The sequence below is a fragment of the Watersipora subatra genome, chromosome 6 (assembly GCF_963576615.1).
Source record: "Watersipora subatra chromosome 6, tzWatSuba1.1, whole genome shotgun sequence".
Taxonomy (NCBI): domain Eukaryota; kingdom Metazoa; phylum Bryozoa; class Gymnolaemata; order Cheilostomatida; family Watersiporidae; genus Watersipora; species Watersipora subatra.
This window is the reverse complement of record NC_088713.1, coordinates 41,725,531-41,752,277: the sequence shown is the minus strand read 5'-3', so window position 1 is coordinate 41,752,277 and position 26,747 is coordinate 41,725,531. Positions and strand designations below refer to the sequence as shown.

Here is a 26,747-nt window from a genome sequence, read left to right as displayed (position 1 = left end):
TTACAGTAAGTTATAAGATATCAGTGCTAAAAGCGACAGCTTTACAATGACGATAAAACAAACGCGTATGAACCATAGACACAGTTTTATTGAATGCGTGAAGTATATTTGTAAAAATATTTTGACGAATAAGGTTGCAAGAAAATGTAAACAGAAACCATCTCTCACAACTACATCACATTTGAGCCGTTTTGGAAAGGGAATCCAAACTACGGTGGTTTTGTGTGGCTGCGATTTTCTGTTCGTTTTTGAGCTTTTAAGAGCTTGTAATCACCTTTCTACATATTTTGCACCTGCAACACAACATAGTAAGACATGGTGAATCTTTTGATACCAAATAGCGGTAATGTGAATTTTGTTGCAAGTCAACCTTTTTAAATTAAGAGCTAGTAAGTTCCAATTCACACTCAGACATCAGTTATTATTATGTACATAGTTAAATGGTTTCAAGTAAAATGTTAAAATGATTTATATATAAATGTCTACAAACTTCAAAATTTGTTGTTCATTTGTCCGGCTATAGCGATTAAATTCTAGCAACAAAATATCCGAATCGCACAAGATTTGAACTCTAGACGACAAGCTACTCATTAAGCTACTCGAGGTGCAATGGCTTCATCGGGTGATATAAGTCCTTGTCTGGGTTAAAATACTATAGCGACTCTGGATTACGCGCAATGTCACTAAAGCTTGCTCTCATGGCTCTTATTAGTAAGTTTAGCAATACATACACTAGCTACAGCTAGCTACATACACAATTAGTCTACGTATGAGTGAGCAGCAAGAAGATACCAACTATTTATTGTCAATATACAGTCGGGGTATTGAAGGAATTCTATAAGTTGTTATTATTTTCTTTATTATAAGTACAAAAGACTGATCATTATATAGCTAACTAGCAGTGTGCTCAGTATTTCTTTCATTTTAACGGAAATCTCTAGACTGCTTTTATGGAAAAAATCCATGAATGCCTTCGCTGTGGGTGATTGTCCTTAATGTAGGTGAAGAGAAATTTTTGAGTTTTTAATCAGATACGTTATGGCGCATTTATGCAAAAAATGAAAGTTCTAAATTTGTTAATTGACCTTGGCATTGCTTGGTGCAGGCGCACTTTTTCACCCTAAATAAACTATAGATAATTCAAAGGTAGTCTGCTTTTATGACTTCAAATGCAAAAATTTTCTAGCATCACGGTTGTTCTGCTCTTACTACCTTAAATGGGAAAAGTTAAAGATATTGGTAGAGATGGGATTCGAACTCATGCCTACAAAAAAATTTGTGCCTTAAAACAGCACCTTAGATCGCTCAGCCACACTACCTTATGCTGTCTGGTGATACGAATGTTCAAGATGAGTGAATGTGTGATATTACTAGTTTTAGCCTTCTCGGCACTCTGACAATTAACTGCCTTTGTTTTTCACTAATTCTTTCCAAAACATGAGGAATCACAAGGACACCTTTTAGCAGACTATCTTTAATGATTTGCATCATGACTGTGATACATTTGTACTGCAACAATATTCATATCCACTCCACATTTGAATGACTCTCAACACCAATAACTCAAGTTTTCAGGTCTCGCTATGTTTAAAACTTTCACCTAAAATTGGTGAGTAATATTACAGAGAAGCTGGTTCCAACTGTAGTGCCTCAATTGAACTATTACAAAAACAGTGATAGAATACTCAGGTGACCAGGTGACGGGCATGGTCGCCATGGTACACAGATCTAAGCATAGAATGCTAATGCGTGACATAAAGTTCTGGAAAAAACTAACTATACAGCAAAATATGGCCTCGACAGAGTCATATGCCCTAGGTCGGTCATCAACGAGATTACTACCACAATATATCTCAAGTGCTCTAAAGGCTAAGATATGCTGTTTACATCGTTGTGCCGGAGGTTCAATAACTCGTCGGAGAAGTAGTGTTTGGTTAGGTGACTTTTTATTATTGGAGCAACTGTGCACACGCCAAAGATTCTGTAAGAGCATAGTTTGTGACCTAATCAGCCAGTATTTTCCATAGTTTTCTATCAATAACTTTATTGCAACCTTCCTCAAGATGCTCTATTGCCGACAGCATTGCAGATTACTAGGCTTCGGCAATTATCGCAAGTTTTAAATACACACTTATGGCGCTGCACGAGTAGTAAAAGAGTTTGTGCACAAAAAAATTATTTTTAAAAAACATATGAAACATGTGCCATTCAAACTTTTAAAGAAAGATAATTCCTTTTAAAAAGAATTTAATTTTAAAAATTAAATTTTAAAGAAAAAATTTTAAAGAAAGATTATTCCTGTGTTTGTCTGGTCACTGCATAATTTAAGTATTTTAAAGCTTAAGTCAAAACTAAAACATGTTAAAAACATTTCTTAGTTTTAGTTTTCAATTATTTATTTGTTATTTTTCGTCATGTTTTAAAACTTTCACTATGCTGAGTGTCATGTTTCTAAACAAGAAGGTTTCTAGAGCATAACTAAATTATCCAACATTAATGGAAAAAAATCTCACCAGTAAAAATATATTTACAGTTGAACATCATGTGCACTTTCATCATTATTATTTTTATATTCATTTCCAAAAAAAATGTTCTAAACTTTGACTAAACTTTTTATAAATTTACACACTTTAGATGCTGTGTAAAAACTCCCATACACTTGTAGGCATATTTACACCATGATTTACTCAAATCACTGGCTCTAGTTTGTCGAAATGCTAGTATATAAAACAAAGAACATTGTAGAATCCGAATACAAAAAAATACATCAATTAAAACTTCAAATTTCTACAACTGGAGGCACACATCAGATTTAATAAAAAAATGGACTTTAGTCTGTTGGTATGCTGGTTATAATATATATGTAAGATGAAGGACATTGTAGAATAGGAATGTAAAATAATACAAAAATACCACTGTCAAACTTTACAAAAGTTGCAACGTTTTTCATTACAATAAAATAAAATGGGAGATATGTTCTTTACATTTTTCTTTCATTATCCAACTGTTTTTACGTACACGTAAGTAAGATACTATCACTAGATCCGTTAACTACACTTCATTTAATGTCAGTTCTCTAAACAGAAAGAGGTATTTATGACATCTCAATTCAATTAATCATACTTAATTGACATGTAGTGTCGGTAACGTTTATCAGATATTCCTACACATATTGAATTATTATGATTCTTTCTCTCCAGCAAATGAAAACTTAGCAATCTAAGTTTTGATTGGTTAGCAACTTATCACAACTGAACATTGATACCTTGGTACCTGGTGGTAAAAACTAGCATGTAAAACAATCAAAGTTGTGACAATCAAACGCAAGAAAAAAGTATACAATATTATATGAGGTATCAAGTGTACTCAAAAGGAATAAATATGATTTATAATTGTTAATCAGAGAACTTCATACATACAAATAGTTTAAGTTATCAGATTAACTGGTCATAGTTAACGAATTAAACTAATAATTATATAATAAATCTAATAACCTCTAATAAAGTTTCATACTTCCTTGTCTCTAAAGTTGTATCAGCCATTTCATAAGCTCATTGAAGTCAATAAATCATTTAAAAATAGATTATGTTTCTATTTATTTCAAAACTCTTGAAGAGGTCTTTAAAAGAAATTTCGCTTTTTCTATTTAGTCTGCTATGATCTCAGGATCTCGCATATTTTGACATCAAAGGCATTTGAAGTCAGAATGAAAAATAATAGTGTCCCGTTATTTACAGTATTAGCCAATGAAATGTGAGTTATGGAGTCGTTACAGCATACACAAACAGGGTTGGTTGAATATCAATGCTATCAGAAGATCAAGTGAAACTCATTGTTCCTTTTTCAAAACATTGACCTGTGTTGGTACTTTTAGGCTCTTGCTTACGGATAAAAATTAATGACCCAAGATAAAACGTGCCAAGGTCTCCTCTCCAATAAACCAAATAATTTATTAATATGGCACAGCTAAATAATGTTGTGTAGTATGTCATACAGCCCAATATATTATACTGCATTGTAATGTAATAGGGTTCATATTTTATGACATCCTGTTTTAATAAATTTCAGTATATTTATATATTAGACATTTTCTATATAACTGTATAATTTTTATTTATATGTAATTAATTTGGCTATATTGACGTTTAAGGCTCATGGTAAAACAAGTATTTAATGCACAGGCACGCACCCACACATCCATCACAGACATGCATGAACAGACATGCACAGGCACGTGTACACATGCACAGACACGCACAAACATGCGCAGACATGCATGAACAGACATGTGCATACACAGGCATACATGCACAGACACGCACAGACACGCACCCACACATGCTTGCACAGACATGCATTAACAGATATGCATTAACAGATATGCACAGACATGCATGAACAGATATGCACAGACATGCGCATACATGCACCGACATGCACCCCCCCCACTCTTGCACAGACATGCATGAACAGACATGCACAGATATGCACAAAGTCGAGGGGACTAAGACCGTTTATGGTTTAAGATTGCTTATGGCAGCAGCTTTCCATTTTCTTGGTTATTAGAGATCATCTGTGCTGCTGTCAGCTATTTACGAAATTTATATTTCTAATTGAACTATTTTTGGCATTTGGCTTATAAGGTTGTATACAAATCTCCAAAAAATGTAAACTGACCCACGAGGAATTTTCAAAAACTTAATAAGGAATAAGGGTTTGATCAGTGTCAAGGTGTCATATCTAATTCTTGATGACTTGCTTATTTGAGATCTGACAGGGATTGAAGTTTGCAATAAAATTAATTCTCAGAACTTAGAAGTTTCTTGAAATTGGGAGCTAGCAAATTGCAGCTCTTTGAACATCCGGCTTGTCTCATGAATTTATAAAACATAGCTATAATTTTTACAAAAAGGAAACTATTATTTAGAACACAGGCTAATACTGGCAATGTTATATTTTTAGAATTTGGATTTATTCTCTCTTTGTGAAGAGTAAGTGACTAGCCTTTTTAACAGAAGGTAAATTAAAAACCACTATGGCTCAAAAAACAAAGATGTTTAATAGCAAATTAAAATTTTATTTTTACAATAAAAGGAAATAATGCTATGACAATTATGTTACACTGTAAAATATAGATTGTGACTTTCAGAATTTTATTTTGATTTGTGATAACCTTAGTGAATAACACTGTCATTAGGCTGCTTGATCTATTATGTGACTTGGAAACCTATGACAACTCCAAAGAGAGGTATGGGCTAATAAAAATGCAGCTATGAATTAAAACATACAGGAAAGCTTCAAACTTTTTTGAGGGCATATCTGGTAATCATTTTCTGAATTACCTTGTACTCTCAATTTTGGCTAATACAAATATTATCATTATTATTAAATCTACTATTAAGCTGCACGTTCATGTTTGATTTTCCAGAAAAATAATAGCGCATAAACTCTTGTAGTCATGTATGACATGTGTCATAGCCTTAGATCTAATATAAAACTTATATGTATGCGGGGCTTCAGTATTATGCTCCTACTACCTTTTTAACACTATTAGTTATCTTTTCATGTCGTCAACTTCATTTTCGTATCTAACAGCTTCAATATTATAGCCTTGCAACTATCGTAAGACAATACTAGTAAGTAGCATTGAATCATTGTGTCATTCAGAGCCATGTGGACTTCTATTAACATCCAGTCTCAAGTGGTGATTCAGGCGAGTTGATAGGAAGTCTAACAGATGAACAACCTAGCCTTAGCCTTAGAGTCATAAAAGTTTGTTATCTAATAATAACTAGCATAGAATTAAGACTTAGATATCTATTCTCAGAGGGCTCAGACTATTAAAAAAAATAGTCAGCAGAGAGAAACCACCTTGAAGCTGAATTCATGTATGTAAAGTAGTAAGTCTACTAGCTGCGATGTTCTGAGTGCTTGATCATAGCATCATACTTGCTCCTCCTTTTCCTCAAATGCCCCTCACTGTCTAATACAGAAAACAGGGCTGTTGGATAAAATTTGCAATATCGAGGATATTTTATACCATATTTGGTTCATGTTTCTTAACATCTAACAAGCAAACACAACCATGACCACCTTTTAGAGTCAAATTCTTTAATTAAAAATGATATGATAAAAGCTCATTACCTGAATAGTTTTTTGGCTTCGTTTTAGATATTTGGATGTTAATTCAGCTAACTTCTAGTTAATTCTAATGTAAATTTAGCTTTAATTCTAGTTTAATCCAACGCTCAACAATTTTATACCAACTTGTGATTAATTTATTATTTTTGTTTTTTACAGTTTAGAAAAACTGTGATATTAAATTAAAGTTTAATGATGGGCAATACTACAAAATCTGCTGACACTCTGCACAGGCAAAACTTTTTTCTAACCAAGAAAGCTATAAATACTTTTTTATTTGGTTTGAAGAGCCACAGAATCTGCATGCTACTATGTTTACTTGTTACTTGCTAGCCTGAGAACCTACCTTGGGATATAACAAGAAAGACTGAGACTGGTAAAGCTCATACATGTATTACCTAGTATTTCTGAAGGCTACGCAGTATTTCCTCTTTTAAAATCAAAATGCTAAAAAATCGACCTGTAGAACCTTTATTTTCTTATGAAAAGCTGTGCAGTGCAACATCGTATCACCACTGTTGTTTTGTGCTTTTAACAAGTCAAATCTGATAAAATGTGATTAAAGCTGTAGATGAGAACAACCTTGATAGCTTACTCAGTAGCATAGTTGTTTCTATTATTAACAGTGCAGTGTAAAAAGGTGTCACTGTCAGCATCCCGTAATTTGAGTGTGGTATATTGCTATTCTATAAAGCCTCTAATATTGTCTATGAACCTCAAAAATAAAAAAATGTTTCTTTCAAATCAGGACATACAACAAAAGTAAAACAAAAAAGGGCAATATTTACTCATTAAAATCAAATGAATAGTTTGACAAATAGTGTTTAAAATGCCTTTCTCTGCTAAAAGAACAGATATTAGGTGAAGGATTGTTAAAGCGGCTGGCAATGATATTTTCAAAATAATTGTTAGTGGTTGTATGCAATCCTTTCATATCACTTAAGTTGAAATAAGTTGAGAACCTGTAACTGTCATGTAAAAACATGGACACAAACCATTTCAATTTTTTAAACCTTGAATGGAAGTAAAATAAACATTTAGCATAGACAGAGTACAAAGATACAAATATTTGGAAAGATTGTTTATTGGAATAATATAACAGTTGTTAAATTTATTCCCTGTTGATCCTTGTGTAGATATACAGGTATGTTTATGATAAATAAAAGTTGACTTGCAATAAAATTCACATTACAGTTATTTGATATCAAGATATTTGTCATGTCTTACTCTGTTGTGTTGTAGGTGCAAAATATGTGGAAATATGATTACAAGCTCTTAAAAGCTCCAAAACAAACAATTAATCGCAGCAACATAGGATGACCGTTGTTTGGAGTCTCTTTCCAAAACGGCTCAAATGTGACGTATCTGTGGTAGATGGTTTCTGTTTACACATTCATGCAACCTTATTCGTTGAAATATTTTTACAAATATACTTCACGCATTCAATAAAACCATGTCTATTGTTCTTACGCATCTATTTTATCGTCATTGTAATTCTGTCACTTTTAGCAGTGATATCTTATAACTTACAGTAAAAATTCATTTAAATTTTTAACCTTACCTTGAAGGAGTACATATCCTTGTCTGATAATCGTGACGAGCCTCTTGGTCACCTGTGATAATTGAAAAGTGCTGCAAAAAATATTTGTGAAGTATTGGGTCACATGATCAGATTACGACTTGACGATTAGATCAAGCCGAAACGAAACTGTAAAATAGCTATCATCTTTATTTGATACGGGGTCTTCGGTAAAACCCGAAGTGTTTGTCATAAACTAGTGCTATGATACATGTAAGTTTATATCGAGCTTTTTATTGGCCTTTCAATTCATGTGAGAACATCACGTTACAAGACAATAACCAAACTATCATGACTATACGTCAGAGAAATTAAGAGAATCAAATCTACGGCGGCTTTTCGTTTTCGAGTTTTTAAGAGCTTGTAATCACATTTCCACATATTTGGCACCTACATCACAACAGGGTTAGACATGGTGAATCTTTTGATACCAAATAACTGTAATGTGAATTTTGTTGCAAGTCAACCTTTAACAACACAATATGAGAGTCAACATCAATGTTTGGAGTTGCCTTATCTCAGTACTGTTGATGTCCAAGGGTTTTGTATGTTTCATTGCCATAGGTTACATTATCGTCAAACTGTATCATCACATGTAAAAGTCTGTCAATTGTATAAATGATCTACTTTTTTTTCAATATCTTTGTTTTTACCTTAGCAACTTTGGCAGCTAACAAAAATACACACTCGCTGGTCTGCCTAATTTGACATGCGCTTTTATACTCTGGTTCACAGCTGAATTTATTGACAGCATCAGGCATGCTTCTATGTTCCATAAACTATGCTGTTTATTAATAAAATCCATACCAGCATTAAATGTCTTCATCTATCAAGAGTGAAAGACTATAAAAAGTATAATTACAGCTAAAGATGGTAAAATCTTGGTAAGAATGTAAGGGCAGATCTTCAAACAATAATGACCTAATGCTGGATATAGTGAAAAGTGTTTAGTAGAGATGTGCTAGCCAGTAACACAGCAATAAATATCTTTATTTTTTCTTTCTAACCATCGTTGCTCAATTTGCTCATATACAAATAAAGACACGCATACAAAGTTAAAGTTGAATCTACAGCAAAAGATAATGTGATAGTATATTAGTGTACCAATTAGCTATATAGATTTTGAGACTATTTCTTTTCTTGCGGAGTTGTGTACACATGAAACAGGCTCACAAAGACGCTCACCAACAGTTGTGTCATTTAGTCACTGTTTATCCTTGTTTAGACCTGTGTCGATGATTGCTAAATAACACAATAGGTGAGTGAACATCAATGTTTGGAGTTGTCCTTTTTGAGTATTGTTGATGTTCTAAAGTTTTGTAGGTTTTATTGCCATAGATTTAAATATTGTCAAACTGTTTCATCACATGTAAAAGTCTGTCAATTCTACAACCCATCTAACTTTATCTCTTTAGTAAATTTTTTTACCTTATATTTTATCATTTCTAATTGATGTGCTTTATGTTGGCAGCAGTAAAATGTGTCAGCAGCAAGCGAACCTGATAAAAAAAGAAGAAAATTCAAAGTAGGTCAAAGAAACTGGTCTTCAGAATAAATAACAAGATAGAAAGCAGCTTTGTGTAAAGATTTGTTTAGTCTTACAATGGATCATACTTGACAATCTGTGATTTCGGCTGACATTTTAGTCCAAATTCAATTTTGAAAAACCACTCATGTTTGATCTGCAACAGGTCGCCCATTCATTCCAAAAATATGTTTAGGCTGGAAAGCAGGAGCAAGGTCATTAAAATGTAGCCTGAATATTACTGGTTATTTTATGAGCTCCCTGCCAAACATTTAAATAATTTGCGTTTTTAACAATAATTGGGGCTCTGTTATCTATTAGGAATATGAGCAATATCCAAACAGTAGTTCAATATAAACATTGAACTATTGTTTGGATAATTGCCAACTTTTACTGTACATGTAATTGTACTGGAACCAAAGCGAATCGGTCTTCGCGAAGCGAAGACCTTATATTCACTTATATTCACTTACTGTATAAACGATGTGATAGTGATTACTGAAAGCTACTAGCTCAGCTAACAGCTTTCAGTAATAACTATTACTATCAGTTCGCTTGCTAAGTTAGGACTGTCAATGTTGCTGTTACCTGTTTTACATTGAAATCTGCTAAAACTAGGAAAAGGTATGTTATAACCATAATAGCAATTAACAAAAACCAAGCTGATTTCTTATGTCATATCAGTGCAGCTTGTACATAGACTTCAATATACTCTTTTCAAGGCTAAGTGTGTTATCTAAAGTGATAACTATTAAAATTTACATGAAATCTTGCTCTACATATGTACTATAGTTGTACATCTTATACTATTGATTGAGGAGAGCTCCTTAGTTGACAGCAGGCAAAGATAGAATTGATAATCATACACTTTTTATACTTTGCCCTAGCACAATTGTTGTTGAGTGAATTTTTTGCTTTGCGTACTCATTCTTAGTAGAGATAATAGGATTCAGTGGTGTAATATTCAGATTAACATATTGTGTATTTATTAGTACAACTACAGGCTTTGGTGACATACCAGGAAGAGAGTTAAGTCATTAGCTAATTAATCTAATAATCAGATTGGCTAATTTAGATAAACATATGTGTGATGAAATGGATAAAATATAGAGTTGTCTACATGAAGAGGGTAACTCTTAATTAGTCAGTCAGCGGAAGATTGTCTGTTAATTATTATAGTTCTCCACTTTCTTGTTTAGCAAAGTCATTTTGATGAAGTTTACCTATTCAAAGCTCATACATGCTTTAGGATCCACCGTAATTAGAGGAATTGATCTCTAAACTCATGAATTATAGAATTTTTAGCATTTTCATTGCGTAATATTGAAGTGCTAAGATCTCTGAGAAGTGTAACTACTATTTTCTGGGATTCGTTTGTGCCGTAAAGCCTGTAAATATATTAGGTATATTTTGTAGAAATAGATTAGAATGGCAGCAGGCAATAAAGAAGGACTCGTTCTCCAAGTATTTACAGAAAGGCCAACCATATCAGTGGTTGAAGCAGACATAAACCACTTGACAGCATTGTACGAGGCTGGTCTTTGTAAAGACCTTATAACTAACCATTTCTCTCGACTTCAGAATGCACTCAGGATAGTTCTAAGAAGTGCTGTCCAATCACAACTTCTTGAACAAAGTGATCAGACCAAATTACGTTTTATGAGTCTTTTGCTCACCATACTAGACCCAAACAAATTGGAGCCTGAACTGATCGCTAAAACATTGGATTACATTTCAATGACCAAATGTGTGCAGACTAACAGAACCCTCTGCAGTGAGAATGTAGCAGCCTTCTTATCTGCTTTGTGTCATTGCGGTGTTCTTTATCACGCATTGGAAAGTGATCGTGCGAAATTACGACAATGGGATTTAGTTAGAACATTTTGTTGGTGTGTGAAAGAAGGCCGAATACATGGTGCAAGGAACCTTCTCTATGTAATAGCGACAATGCCTCCTTGTATTTTTGCGCGTATCACATCAAGGTCCATTGGCCAAAATCTACTTCCGATTGCATTTGCTATGATAGAGTTGGGAGCATTTTGCTATCATCAAGATTGTGTGACTGACAAACGAAACAAAGATGAAATGTTTGATAAACTCATTTTGAAGATAAAACAACAGCCAATGAGCTTGCAACAGCTGGCGAGATTAACCATTCGAAGTTGCATGAAAAATTCTGATGTCGTTAGAGGAAGCTATAGGTTGCCAATTCCAGTCTCGCTACAAAACTATGTTAGCCTCAAGTTCTTAGATGCGACCATTACTCACATGTACTTTCCAGATTCTATTCCGACAGAATATGATGTAACGCATGACATCAACAGAACCTATGACACTAAGTTTCCATCTGTTTCTACTTCTTCTGAGGCAGCAATTAAATGGAGATGGAAATTGCGAAATGATTTGCTTTGGAACCGGAATGCAGTCTTTCATGAGCGTTCAAGGCAAATTGCCACAATTTGATGAGTTCTTATTGGTACAACATCTAAGTTATAGACAGCACCATAAATAGAGCTGATTAGTAATGCTAATAAATAAAACAGTGGTACTTCTTACCAAATACTACTTGTGGTCAGGCTAGCTTACTTTAAGCATTTTAGTTAAATTTTAAGAGAGGAGACAACTTTTGACAGTATTTTGTGTTGCATTAACATTCAACTGGAGCAGTGATCAGTCACTTATGTGTAACTGTATATCAGCATAAACTCCATGATTTTGTACAGATAGTCCTCTGCTTCAATTGAGTCTTACACATTTGGGTTTGTAGATCTTTTTATATTCAATATTTTTTATAAGCAATACTTTCATATGAAATGTTTTAAAGAATCTGGAGATAAGGTTTTTCACTTTTTTCTGGAATACTTGTATTACCGGTGAAAGCTAAACAGCGTGAAAATGGTTTTTATATCAACACAATCTGCTCGATTCCCACAGATTAGTCCAATTTACACAATATATCCTTGACATACAATGATGGTCTCTACCACAACAATGTGAGAAGATTTATTTACACAAATTCGGGAGTTATGCACTTTTTCTGTGCTCGCCATTCACCCAATGCTTACAACTCTCAATCTCAAATGTCTTATTTTTGATTATAACACGATGGTGAGAAGTGATAGAAAACATTTCTTCCGATAAATGAATACACCAGTTATACAGCTTTGTCATTTCATTAATATTTAACCAACAAATGATTCATACTTGTGTAAATACAGCAGTAGCCTCCCTTACACCATTGATAATCTACACTTACCAAGAAGCTGGTGATAGTACATAACAAGGTGTAGAAACAACGCGTTGCTAATATCTGGAGTATACTTTAAAATTCTATAAAAATGATTGTGAATAAATATATACACAAAAAAATATGAAAGCTAAATGTAAGGGCAGACAAAAGTCAGCTATAGATTTGAAGTTCTGCTTCCATAATCGAGTTAGTTTTTGCGCCTTTCACTAAAATCTTTATAAACTTTTTCCATTGTTTTTGCAAGCAACCAAAACTCAATAACAAAAATTTCTTCTACATTTCCTTACAAATTATTTATATTTTCCTTACAATTTCCTTTCCTTGTTTTGACTAATGGACTAATGAAGGTGGTAGGTGAACCACTTTAACCAATTGTTCAGTTCAACTTGTGTGCCCATATATGTATAAAAGAAAGAAAAATCCCATAAAATGCTATTTTCGGTGAATTATATATTGAACATTTTATTATATTCTTTGTACTTCAAAATATTTCGCTTGTGGAAAAATAGTTTTTTCTAGCTGCTAAATATTATAAAAAAATGAAGAGTAGACAACCCCTGTAATGACCAACTACTTGAAAAAATTCCATCCAAGCAGTCTTACAATCAAATTAAATTTGGTTGTAAGACTGCATAAATGGAATTTTGTTTGACTGAATATTAATTATATTACTCTTTTAAACCTATTATTAAGTCATATAAAGTCATATTTAGCCATCATGAAAGTCGAAAAGCCTGCAAGTGATATGATTAAAAATGATATTTAATCTTGTATAAAACATAACTGCCCTGCTGTTAGATTATCTGACTTCAGCTTACAATGATTAAATGTTTACCATGCCGAATATTTGCATTTACATAATACAGTGGAACCTCTACTTATGAAAGACTCTACATATGAAATTCTTACTTACGAAATGTCTTATCATAGGTATATTGCTTCAATTATGCAAGATGTTTTAGGTACAAATGAGCAAATTGCCTTTTATATTTTTAGTTTTATTATATCTCCTATCTAAGGATAAAGTCAGTGATTTAGAAAATCAAAAACAAATTTAGAAGCAGTTGATCAAGTGTATATTTCTAACTTGACTAAAGCGATAAGGTCTATTGAAGCTGTCTCCAAAGTAAATGTTGAGATGAAAAAGCAACTTGTAGAAATGGCTGATCAGTTGCAACTGAGACAGAATAATACGATTGAAGGGTTTTTAGAGATAACAGGTAAATATCAGCAGCTGGCCCAAGTTGGTAATTAACTTAATGGTTATTATCAAATACCTTCTTGTAATCTCACTTCACTTAATTTCTTCTAATCTTTTAAATGAGAGCGGAGGCTATTAAATGAATTTAGCAGGTTGCTATTGAGTTTGTTGCGGTTTATGGCACTTGATAGTTTAAATCTGGTCCTGGTTTTGTGATCATAGTTTATGGTTTGAGAGCTATAGCTGGGATATTTATGGCAGGTATTGTAGAGTATTAAATGAACAATGGGACAGTTAGAGCACTGCGATATACTTAGGTAAGGAAAGAACGCCGGTAATGCTTGTTATTATTTTGAAAGTGGTAAGCGATGGTTTTTATGGGATATGTTTAGGTCTTACTATATAAGTCGCACAGCTTTTTTGTAACATTAATAGGGAGTTAGTTATTTTAGAGGTGTTGTAAAATAGAACACATGCACACCATAAATAAAATAAGAATGGATAAAATTATAGAAATATAGTTTGTCAGTATAAAAGTTCATAAGATGACGAATGTTACAAAATAAATGTAAGTTAGATGATATTTTATTTGAATTGAATGAGATGTGGTCTAAACATAATTGAGTGTTGTTGATGATAAAGCCAAGTAGTTTAAAAGTAAATATTCTTGTTAGGGTACCGTCAAAAATAGAAGTTGTCCGAAGGAATTTCAGTGGTGGATTTACCAAGATATAGTGAGATGTTGAGATGTTAAGAGAAATATATTGAATTATTTTTCTAGTATTCACAGAGTTGAAAGTTTTATACCTAATAGTTGTAAAGTACAAAGGATTAACACTATTATTTATTGGTGATAATAATAATAAATTGTAAATTAAAAAAATTTAATTGCATCGAGCCAAAATTATTTAGTGTTTTCGACAAAAAAAAACTATTACTTGCAGCTTCCTTATATAAAGCAGAGTTGGAAATTGCTGCAAACAGTATATGAGTTGTATGAGCTGATGCATTGTTATTGCAGAATGAAAGAAAAATAATTTTTGGATTGGTGCAAGACGAGTCTACGGTGCCTGAAATTGGACCGGAAAATCAGCAGAACTTGCTGACTCACTGAATTGAAACCTGAGCGAGCCAAACCATGCTTATGAAAACTGTGTAGAGATGTAAATGTACTTATGTAAATGCACCAATCACGCCAATAATAGGATATGTAGAAAACCTGAACACTTTGTATGTAAAAAGTTTATGTACAATAACATGTTTTGTTGATTATGATGTAATGTCACTTTTATAATTCTCTAAAACTATCAGGGACATGTACAAGTATGTCATAGTTAATGAAGTGGCTTTTTACTGAAACCCTCAATATTACATTTTCTCTCACAAGAAAGATTAGCTCTATGAAATTGTGTCACTTTTCTTTTACAAAACACCTAAAACTTAGTCTTTTTTGCTTAGTTTTTAAGTTCACCTCTCTGAAATTTTAAGCTTACCGTTTACTCTATATAATTTGAGTTTCCCTATAATACTAATTTTATGTAATTACATGAGCATATTTTATGAACACCTGTAAATATTTTCACACATTTTTCATTGCACTAAGTCCTAACCAAAAATTTATTTTAGGAGGTTTTTGTTCAGACTATTTTGGTATTCAGAAACACCACCTTACATCTGTTCTCTCTAGTATTATTATGACTTATATTTGTTAATTTGTTAATGATTTTATTCAAAAATAACTTTTTAGCAAGTTTTTGATCAGCTATTTCACTATACTAGAGCATATATTTGTTAACTGATGGATTGCGTATTTGGTTTATGAATAAATTCATAAACTAAATACACAAGGTGTCAGGCTGGCTTAGTGGTATCATCTTTGACTTCAACCATGGGGTTGGTGGTTTGAGCCCTACTTAATACCAATCTGACAAAAAGCTCTCAGCAAGCTTTCAACCCTAAATTGCTGGGTCTTTTGGATCTAGACCTTAACTTGGAGGTCCCGTGTACCACTCTGACAATGTGGGCGCGTCAAAGATCCACACCTCTGTCCTTCGCAAATTGGACAAGTGAAATGGCTACCTGACTCTGTCAGACTGGATGTGTTGCAAAAATGTATCTCTTGAGGTTAATTTGACAGCTCCAGAAGAAGCCCTTGACAAGTGTTAGGACCACCCAAAGTAGCTTATAATAACCTTGTCCTGGCGGTGTGTTTTTCTACTAAAGAACACTACCAAGCATTGTCACTACATGACAGAAGCATTCCATTATTATGAATCAATTATTGTTGATAAATATTCAATATACATTTTTTTCTATTAATAGTTTTATTTCTCAAACTAACGACAGTTAGTTAGTGGTACCTGATGTTAAAAATTTCTGACAATCAAATACAAGAAATACATGTAAACATATTATATCAGGCATCAATTGTACTTTTTAGAAATTAAATTGGTTTATATTGTTAATCAGAGAACTTCATACATACATGTATAAAAAATTTAAATTGTCAGATGAACTAATCATAGCTACTATCATACTAACAATTATAATAAAAGTGTCAATTTAGGTAAATGTCTGACCAACCAATAGACTCTGTGATAAGTCTGTGGCAGTTTTATTGGGAATCAGGCAGGTTCCTTCTTGCAACATTTAATTAAGGTCCATACCTCCTTCTCTCTATATTTGTATCAGCCATTTTATAAGTTGATTAAAGTCAGTTAATTATTTGAAAGTAGATTAGGTTTCTGTTTATTCAAATGTCTTGCATTTTAAGTCAAATTTTAATTCTTGCAAATGTCTCTGGAAAGAAGTTTGTTTTTTCTTTTTTATTTACTGTGATCTCAGCATCTTGTGATTATATTTGTAACTCCAATGAATTTTGTGAATAATAAGTTGAAGTGAGCCCAAAAAAAGCTTGTTAAAAAAGCTCTAGATGGTTTTACAATTACCACTGCAAAGTACAAATACCGAACCAGACTACCAGTTATATAGGAGCCATTTAGAAGAATACATCTTAACTACAAATAGTTTTTCTAGATTAAACCTATTTAAACCGGTTTCTATTATTATTATTATTATTATCTATTATTATTTTCTATTATTTTCAGTGCTAATCAATGAGATTTGAGTATCTACTAGTAAATTTGTATAAATTTATTAACAAGAAAATCTACTAATAAATGTACAGTAAAAATATAAAAAATGTTTAAATAAAAAAATGGAAAACGATTGTATAAATTTATTAACAAGAAAATCTACTAATAAATGTACAGTAAAAATATAAAAAATGTTTAAATAAAAAAATGGAAAACGATTGTATAAATTTATTAACAAGAAAATCTACTAGTAAATTTAGATAAGCTGTAAGTAAAAATATCCAACTTAATGACCAGATTAACCATGTTGCTAACCAGTTAAACAACCTAACAACAGCTTCAGAGCACTTAACAACAAATTTAGACTATCTAATGATCTGATAAATATTAACCATCAGGTTTCTAGATTGAAGTAAAAATATAAATGGGCTATATTTGAGACAGCTATTTTATGAACATCCCATAACAAACACCTTAATTGTTACATCGAAAATTCTTTGGAAATTATTGTTGCAAATAAAAATTATTGTCAAATAGCAACAACGGAAAATCATTTTTACAATAAATGTAATGGCTGTACTTAGTTTTGGCTTCAAGGCAGTTATTTAAATACTTTTTGAGTCTTCTTAACTATGAAACAAATGGTTTCTATTCGCTCTTCTTTTGTAATTCATCACTAATTATCATTAAGTCATCTATCTTCTTGCAACCATGTGGCAGATTCACAATAATAAACTGTCTAGATATTGATGATTTCATTGGATGATTCTGTACTTTGAAAATATTGGATATCATCTTTTATATGTTTATTGCTATTTTCAGACTCTCTATCACAATATTACTTTAGATAATTACTTTTTATTTTGAAATGGAATGCAAAAATGTGATTGAAGCAAACTGCTTTTTATACAGACAAAAATAATGTTGTAGAAGTTGAAATTGGCACCAATTTCCAATTCCATGTGCGTAAGGACTTTTCCTCAAATCTACAATTCAAAACTGTCTTTTTCAAATGTTGTACTTTATTATTGGAAGTAAAAAACTTAGGTTCAACTCTCTTTGAAACCTTATTTTAGATCTATGGAAACACATGGAAATCACAAAAGCTAAGTAGTCAAGCTATAATAGAGTTACACAGTAATTTACATGTGCAGGTATATCTACTTGGTTGCTAAGTAAACCAAAGGATATTTTAACAAGTCAATTTTAAAAATGAAAAAATAAAAAAAATATATAGGCCTATGTAGCTGTTACAAATTAAATCAACTTGGCACAAGTCTTTATGTGAGAAATGATGTTTTAATGAATCAGTCTTGGAAACATTAAAATACTTGTAGCTGGTTATAGCTTAAATGGTAAATTTATCATAAGCAGTAATTTAGGCCAGACTTCTAATAAAAATAATTTGAGAATAATAATACTAATTATCAGAAGTAATAAAGCTAAGGTAGTAGCAGTTTGACCAAAGTGTTTACCCTTATTTAAGATGAACTGTTTATCACAAAAACATCGACTGTTCAGCTGGATACGAGGGTAATCTTTATTCAAACTCTTATAATAGACGAGTCACTCAAAGTCTAAATTGCACTAATGCAAAAGGGTTTTTAACAGATAACTGGAGAATACTTGGCGACTTTCAAAACAAGAGAATGGGTGTTTTGGTTTGAGAATTTGCAGAGGGCTTGTGAAGGTACCACTTGTTGAATTAGTTTTTCTAGTATTTATACAGGTTAAGCTTTTATAGCTAGAAGTTGCAACGCAAATGTGATCAGCACCACAATTTATTAATTATAATAATCATAATAATAAAGTGTAAGTATAAAAGTTTTAAATAAAACTAAGACAAACATTTTCTTATTTTGACACCATTTTTGTAGAGCATTTCTAACAAACTATTAAGCATTTTCATTTAACACAAAAAGTGTACCAGAAGCTCTGATCAATACTGAAATGCAATATTTTTAGAGACAAGATCGTTACATATAAACTTTATAAAATATGATTTTCTTTCAAGTATGCTGAATAACTGAAAAGTAGTCATGAACATTCATTTTGTCAGAAACAACAGTTTCTGATGGTTTCTTTCAGACAATCCCAATTATTTTATACTAGTGAGTCATTGTTTGGGTTTTTCTAATATTGACCATGTCGTTACAGAATCTTGTTATATTTTAATGCATCATATTATCTTTTATTATATGATGCATTTAAAAAATTTTAATTTGTATTATATTTTCATAAATTATATTGTATTTACTTGTTATGTATATTCTACAGCTGTATACTTTCTATTTACATGTAATTATTTTGGATATATTGATGTCTTAAGCTTGATGTAGGAAACATCTAACATATACACGCGAATGCGCGCGCACACACACACACTCACAAATACACCAACTCACGCACACGCACGCACGCACACACGCACACACACAGGCACATGCACGCACACACATGCATACACAAAGTCAAGGCAAGTAAGAGTGTCTATTGTTGTGGCTTGTTTATGTTGGCAGTCCTCTACCCGGAGGGGTTACCAGTAATCATCTGTACTGCTATAAGCTACTTTGGTAAATGCATATTTTTTATTAAACTATTTTCTACAAATTAAACTTTCAAGTTTGGTCATGAATTTCTAAAAAATTAAATTTGCACAAGAAGAATTTGATTAGACACCTAATAAAGGGCCCAATGAGTGTCAAGGTGTCATATCTAACTCTTATAAACTTGTTTATTTTATCTCTGACGGAGATAGAGACATGCGATAAGTTTATTTCTCAAAACTTTTAGGTTTTTTTAAATTATGAGCTAGTAAGTTCTAGTTCACACTCAGACATCAGTTATTATTATGTACATGATTAAATGGTTTCAAGTAAAATGTTAAAATGATTTATATATAAATGTCTACAAACTTCAATATTTGTTGTTCATTTGTCCGGCTATAGCGATTAAATTCTAGCAACAAAATATCCGAATCGCACAAGATTTGAACTCTAGACGACAAGCTACTCATTAAGCTACTCGAGGTGCAATGGCTTCATCGGGTGATATAAGTCCTTGTCTGGGTTAAAATACTATAGCGACTCTGGATTACGCGCAATGTCACTAAAGCTTGCTCTCATGGCTCTTATTAGTAAGTTTAGCAATACAGATACTAGCTTACTCAAATTAGCCAATGGCAACTTGCTTACATACCAGTTTTTATAAGCAGTTTTCTAATACTCGTGCAACGCCTAGCATTTATCTAGTATAGAATGTAGAACTTAAATTGTACCATGTGATATTCTGTCTAGTTTTATCTCTGTTTTTTGTATAATCTTTTCTTTACTCCCAATTAGTCTATGTATGAATAAGCAGCAGGTAGATACCAACTATCTATTCTCAATATACAGTTGGGGTATTTTAGGGATTTTATAAACTGTTATTATTTTCTTTATTATAAGTACAAAAGACTGATCGCTATATAGCTAACTAGCAGTATGCTCAGTATTTCTTTTGATTTCTAACGCAACTCGCTAGACTGCTTTTATAGATAAAATCTATGAATGCCTTCATTGTGGGTCATTGCCCTTAATGTAGGTAAAGATAATTGTTTGAGTTTTTAATCAGATAGATTGTGGCACATTTATGCAAAAAATGAAAGTTCTAAAATTGTTAATTGACCTTGGCATTGCTTGGTGTGGGCAAACTTTTTCACCCTGAATAAACTATAGATAATTCAAAGGTAGTCTGCTTTTATGACTTTTTTCAAATTCAAAATTTTCTAGCATCATGGTTGTTCCACTTTTAGTACTTTAAATGGGAAAAGTTAAAAATGATTGGCAGAGATGAGATTGGAACCCAGGCCTCCCAAAAAATTAGTGCTTCAAAGCAACACCCTAGACTGCTTAGCCACACTACTTTATGCTGTCTGGTGATACGAATGTTCAAGATGAGTGAATGTGTGATATTATTAGTTCTAGCCTTTTCGGCATTGTGATAATTAACTGCCTTTGTTTTTCACTAAATTTTTTCGAAAAATGAGGAATCATAAGGACACTTTATCAACAGTTGGTCTTTAACGATTTGCATCATGAACTTGATGCATTTGTACTGCAACAATATTCATTTCCACTCCACATTTGAATGACTCTCAATACAAATAACTCAAGTCTTCAGGTATTGTTATGTTTAAAACTTTCACCTAAAATTGGTGAGCAATACCACAAAGAAGCTGGCTCCAATTGTAATGCCTCAATTGAAATATTACAAACACAGCGATAGAACACTCAGGTTGCCAGGTGACGGGCATGATCGCTATGATACACAGATCTAAGCATAGAATGCTAATGCATGACATAAAGTTTCGAAAAAAACTAACTACACAACAAAATATGGCCTCAACAGAGTCATATGCCCTAGGCCGGTCATCAGCGAGATTACTACCACAATATATCTCAGGTGCTCTAAAGGCTAAGATCTGCTGTTTACATCCTTGTGGCCGAGGTTCAATAACTCGTCGGAGAAGTATTGTTTGTGTAGGTGACTTTTTATTATTGGAGCAACTGTGCATGCGCCAAAGATTCTGTAAGAGCATAGTTAGTGACTTAATCAGCCTGTATTTTCTTACTTCTTATGCTGCATACTCTTTCATGATTTAACCAGCTTATAAACAGTGGCAGGTAATTTAGTTGTTACCGACTACGTTTTTTTACCCAATAAACTTGACTAACTTACACTATTTTAAATCTTTGTTATGATAAGAAATCATTCTCTAATTTGAGCGTTGAGAAATAAGATTGCGTCTCACTGGAGTCAAACCCACTTATTTGGAATATTAACCTAAGCGTACTACCACTAAGCCATGCAGCCATCTTGTCACAGTTCAGAATAATTGTACTTACCATAATTGTTACATGCCAAGATCCACAAACAATCATGATCTTCAGGAGTACAAGTTGTTAGAACAAAAAAATTATTCCATGGTATGGCAACAAAGCCGTGTGGTGTAGTGGTTAATTGAGGTGGGCATTGGGTTGGGGTTGGGTTTGTTAGATGGGATCATTCCCTGGTCCACATAACTGAGGTGTCCAAGTTCAATTTCAATGCAAAGCGGTTTTCGTCTCTAAAATTGTATCGCTATAACTGGACATACAGACTACATACCAACAAGCAAACACTTATATTCATATATGGTTTGTTATTATTATTTTGAGGAAAGTCAGATTGGCGCAGTTGGCGGGTTGTTAGTTATGAGTTCGAGTCCCGTAAAAAGCAATATTTTATGGAGTACTTTAACTACCTCCAATCTGCACGTATTATCAAGGAGCAGAGTCACAACAAACATAACATCTCTTGAATTACAATTGGTCACAATTTTAGAATTCTAAATATATTTTTAAATTAGTTTTAGGTTTCAATTGCTTATTTGTTTTTTTGGTCATGTTTTAAAACTTTCTCTATGCTGAGTGTCATGTTCTAAACAAGGAGGTTTCCACAGCATAATTAAATTATCCAACATTAATGAGAATATATCTTACCATTAAAACTATCTTTACAATTGAACATCATGTGTGCTTTCATCATTATTATATTTTTATTCTTTTTCAAAAAAATGTTCTAAAATTTGAAGAAAGTTTTTCATAAATTTACACACTTCAGATGCTGTGTAAAAACTCCCATACACTTGTGGGCCTGTTTACACCATGTGATTGACTCAAAGCACTGACTTTAGTTTGTCGAAATGCTAGTATATAAAACAAAGAACATTGTAGAATCTGAATACAAAAGAATACATAAATTAAAATGTCGAATTTCTAAAACTAGAAGCCCACATTAGATTTAACAAAAAAATGGACTATAGTCTGTTGGTAGGCTGGTTATAATATATATGTAAGATGAAGGGCATTGTAGAATAGGAGTGTAAAATAATACAAAAATTCCGCTGTCAAACCTCAACAAACGTTGCAACATTTTTCATTACAATAAAATTAAATGCAAGAAATTTTCTTTACACTTTTTTACATAAGCCAACTGTTTCTACGTACAGGTAAGTAAAATACTATCACTAGATCCGTTAACTACACTTCATTTAATATCAGTTCTTTAAACAGAGAGAGGTACTTATGACATCTCAATTCAATTAACCATACTTAATTGACATGTAGTGTTGGAAACGTTTATCAGATATAATTCCTACACATATTAAATTATTATGATTCTTTCTCTCCATCAAATGAAATCTTAGGAATCTAAGTTTTGATTGGTTTACAACTTATCGCAACTGAACATTGATTCATTGCAAAAACTTGACAAAACCAACTCCAATATGATTACAGAGTAATTTGGATAACTCGGCTCAGTGATGGAAGCTTCTTTCTCTAATGCTGCGTATGAAGGATCAACTACTACAACTCTTACATATCAAATCAATTCAATCAGCCAGTCTCCAAAAAGCAAAGGAATAAAATGTACTGCTGTCGTGACAACTCTTTCTGTCCTAAGCTTGGTGATTTCACTTGGAATTTTTGCTTGTGTTGTTTGTGTATCAAAGTATTGGAATTAATGAAGGAAACCAGGAAATTTACCAAACCGTGCAAGAATTACAGCAGAAACTAAATGAGACTAGAGAGATGGTGAGTTTGATGGAAAATGAAAGGGAAAACTTTGAAAGAGCAAGGCAAACACATTTATTGAACGACGAAAAGTCTATGAAAGTTTTACAACGGCTCGAACAGGAAATGAAGGCTTTAAGTGAAAACACAATCGCTTCAGCTTTGTCAATAAATCAGTTGGTAGAAGAAGCCGAACACTTGAAAGAAGAGTTTGGTAGACGACTTGATGATTTGAAAGCCTCTAGCAAAGACCAAGAAATTGACATCCAGTAGATTCTCCAAAACCTTAAAAAAGCTGCAAAACATCTTGAAAGCTTTTTGGCAAATAATCAAAGAACTTTTTCTGATCTAAATGAGTCTGTTGCATTAGCCAATCAAGACATAGAACTACTTTCTGCTAAGGAACTCTTTATTCAAACAAAGCTAAACACAACCGTGGAACGCTTAACGACGTTAGACAACAAGACAGCAGACTTACAGGCTTTTTATGAAGGTTTGAAAAGTTCAGACCAACAGCTTAGAATGAACCTTACTCAGTCTATGGAACAAATCGAAAGAGCCGCCAACAGAGCAATTCAACTAGCAACTAGAACTGCAACTCGTGAACAAAGTCTACAGACCAATTTAAATGCAACTGTAAGGAAACTTTTGCGCATCAAGAATATAGTCCAGAATCTAGAAGAAGCAACAACCAATTCAGAAGCAGCTGATCAAGTGATCATTTCTAACTTGACGGAAGTTATAAGGTCAATTGATGCTGCCTCTCAAGTAAATGCTGAGTTGAAGAAGCAACTTGTAGAAACGGCTGATCAGTTGCAACTGAGTCAAAACAATACAAATAAAGGTTTTTTAGAGATAGCAGGTAAGTTTCAGCAGCTGGCCCAAGTTGGTAGTAAACTCAATGGTTCTAATCAAATCCTTTCTTCAAATCTCACCGGAACAATGACTGCAGTTGATCTTGTTCAGAGTAGAATCACCAAATTTGAAGAATGTTGTGTTGCATCTGTGAACTTCAACCATACTTTACTACAACTAGAAACAATTGCTGAAGACATGAATAAGATGAAGACAATACAAAGATGGTTGCAAACTGTGAAAAGAGAGTTTAACGCCAACCTCACCGAGTTTAATAACAATGGACCCAGACGAGAACCAGGTTGACAACTCAAATTTCCAGCAGTGCAGAGCACTGCCGTGAATTGAATGCTTATATTGCTTCACTTGGTGATGAAATAAACATATATCACAAAAGAGGTTAGTAAAAGATTTAATATATTCTTGAGTGTGTGAAATTGAGTCAAATAATTAAGCAATTTCTAAGGCAACTTTATAAATTTACAAATGCTATATATTTTAAATATAATCGTAAGCCATTCAAAGTTAACCATTCAGTAGTAGTCAGTCGGTTTTTTCAGATAAGATTCAATTAACTTCAAAAGTTATTTTTATACTCAACCAAAGTAAGCGAAAAATAATAAGACAAAAATTGTAATTTTTTATGTGGCAGTGGAACTTATTAAATACTTATAATCAAGTGTAATCTGATTTTCAAAACACTTTTAGCAATTTTCCAAACTGCGATCTTTCCTTAGTTGAAAAGCAAAATATGCTGTTTTGGAATATTAATTTATTGTATAGTTGAAAACTACAACCTCAAAATTCAAATAGTCAAACCCTGGATTGTCAGTAAATTTTGTTTTTTTGTCAGATTCACGCATCAAAGGATGTTTTGATTGGCCAGTCCTAAAAATGTAACAACAGTTGTAATTAGTACCTCCAATTCTACAATTCATTACAAGCAACGACTTAGGCCAGAACTTTGATAGAAAAGGTTATAGGAGCGTTTCATGAATTTTTGGTAGAGAACAAACTTGTGTGTGACAAGATTAGATTGGGTATGTTTTGAGGATAAATTTTATTTTTAGCACAATTATGTTCTTTCATGCAATTAGAAATTTTGTCAACTTTTGAATAGCAAAGGTAACATTGGTTATATTTTTAGCTTTTGTTGTTATCAGATGCTGGCTTGAATCAAAATCATGAGATGATATCGCAGTTTTGTTTCTAGATCCATCGATCAACTGTTTGGCTGGCTACGAGTGTAACCCTTACTCAACCATCTGTATTATACAAGTTTCTCAAAGTTTAAACTGGAATAACGCAAAAAGTTTCTGTGAGAGAAGTGGAGAATACTTGGCTACTTTCGAAACACGAGATTCAGTGCTTTGGTTTGAGAACTTGCGGTGAACCCACGAAGGTATTATCATTTGTTTAATATCATTTTCTAGTGTTCATATAGTTTGAACTTCCATACCTGAAAGTTACATAATAAATGATATTATTAGCTTGGTTCAATGATAATACTAGTAAGATGTAAATGTAGAAAATTTAAACATTTTGAGCTAAAATCATTTAGTATTTTGACAAAAAAGCAATTTTTGCCCATTTCCTTGTGTAATCTTGAGTTGTAATTAACTTGTTTGCCGTTGAAAACTTTTTGTCGCAAACAAAAATTTATATAAGTTGATAATTTTTCATTGCAGAATGGAAGAGAGGTAGTCTTTGGATAGGTGCAAAACAAGTCAATGGTGTCTGGAAACGGACAGGAAAATCGACAGAACTGGCTGACTCACTTTTTTGGAATACGGGAGAGCCAAACTTTTCCTATGAAAACTGTGTAGAAACTAGCCAGCGGTTTAACTACTATGCTAACAATTGGCCATGTCAGCAACTTCAACATTTTGTCTGCGGAAAGTTGATATAAGATCACAGTTCCTGTTTGTTTGTATTGTTTGATTTGTAATACCTCAAGGCTATCAGTGACTCACACTAAACTAAACTCATGCTAGCATCCGATATGTAGCAGTAAATGAACTTGACTTTTCCTGAAACCATCACTATAACACTTTGACATGCAAATAGTAGTGGCTATATGTATCTATCAGTTTTGTAACAACTTTGAGACTTTATCTATGAGTCTATGGGTTTAACTTTTTTATTAGGTTCCAACAAAAAGACGTTTAGCAGACAGAAACTCTATGAAATGTTGGTTTTTCTGCTTAGTTTAAATTTATAGGATTATACTAATATGAACTCTTCTAGTAAACTACTTGCATGTTTCCTTGAGCAAAATCTTACTAAAAATACTTATTTTAGCAAGTTTTTGATCAGCTACTTCAATATAATAGAACATATATTTGTCAACTGATGGATTGTGTAATTGGTTTATGAATCATTTATTACCAATAAATATTCAATATACATTATCATTTTATTAACAGTTTTGTTTTTCAGACTAAGTACAATTGCTGTGGTACCTGGTGGTAAAAACTAGCATGTAAAACAATCAAAGTTGTGACA

The 26,747-nt window shown here is 32.6% G+C and overlaps 1 protein-coding gene across 1 annotated transcript; it reads left to right on the top strand.

Annotated features, from left to right (window-relative positions):
- The first annotated feature begins 23,405 nt into the window (after positions 1–23,405).
- LOC137398268 (myosin heavy chain, clone 203-like) lies at positions 23,406–26,151 on the top strand. The gene is made up of 3 exons (XM_068084376.1): positions 23,406–23,601; positions 23,758–24,543; positions 25,931–26,151. Exons 1-3 carry the CDS (start codon positions 23,406–23,408, stop codon positions 26,149–26,151), a joined length of 1,203 nt encoding a protein of 400 aa, XP_067940477.1.
- Positions 26,152–26,747: the final 596 nt, after the last annotated feature.

Coding starts and splice junctions, on each gene's coding strand:
- LOC137398268 (XM_068084376.1), top strand. CDS start 23,406: ATGGTGAGTTTGATGGAAAATGAAAGGGAAAACTTTGAAAGAGCAAGG. Junction 23,602..23,757: donor ACACTTGAAAGAAGAGTTTG/GTAGACGACTTG, acceptor CTGTTGCATTAG/CCAATCAAGACATAGAACTA. Junction 24,544..25,930: donor TGGACCCAGACGAGAACCAG/GTTGACAACTCA, acceptor TTTTCATTGCAG/AATGGAAGAGAGGTAGTCTT.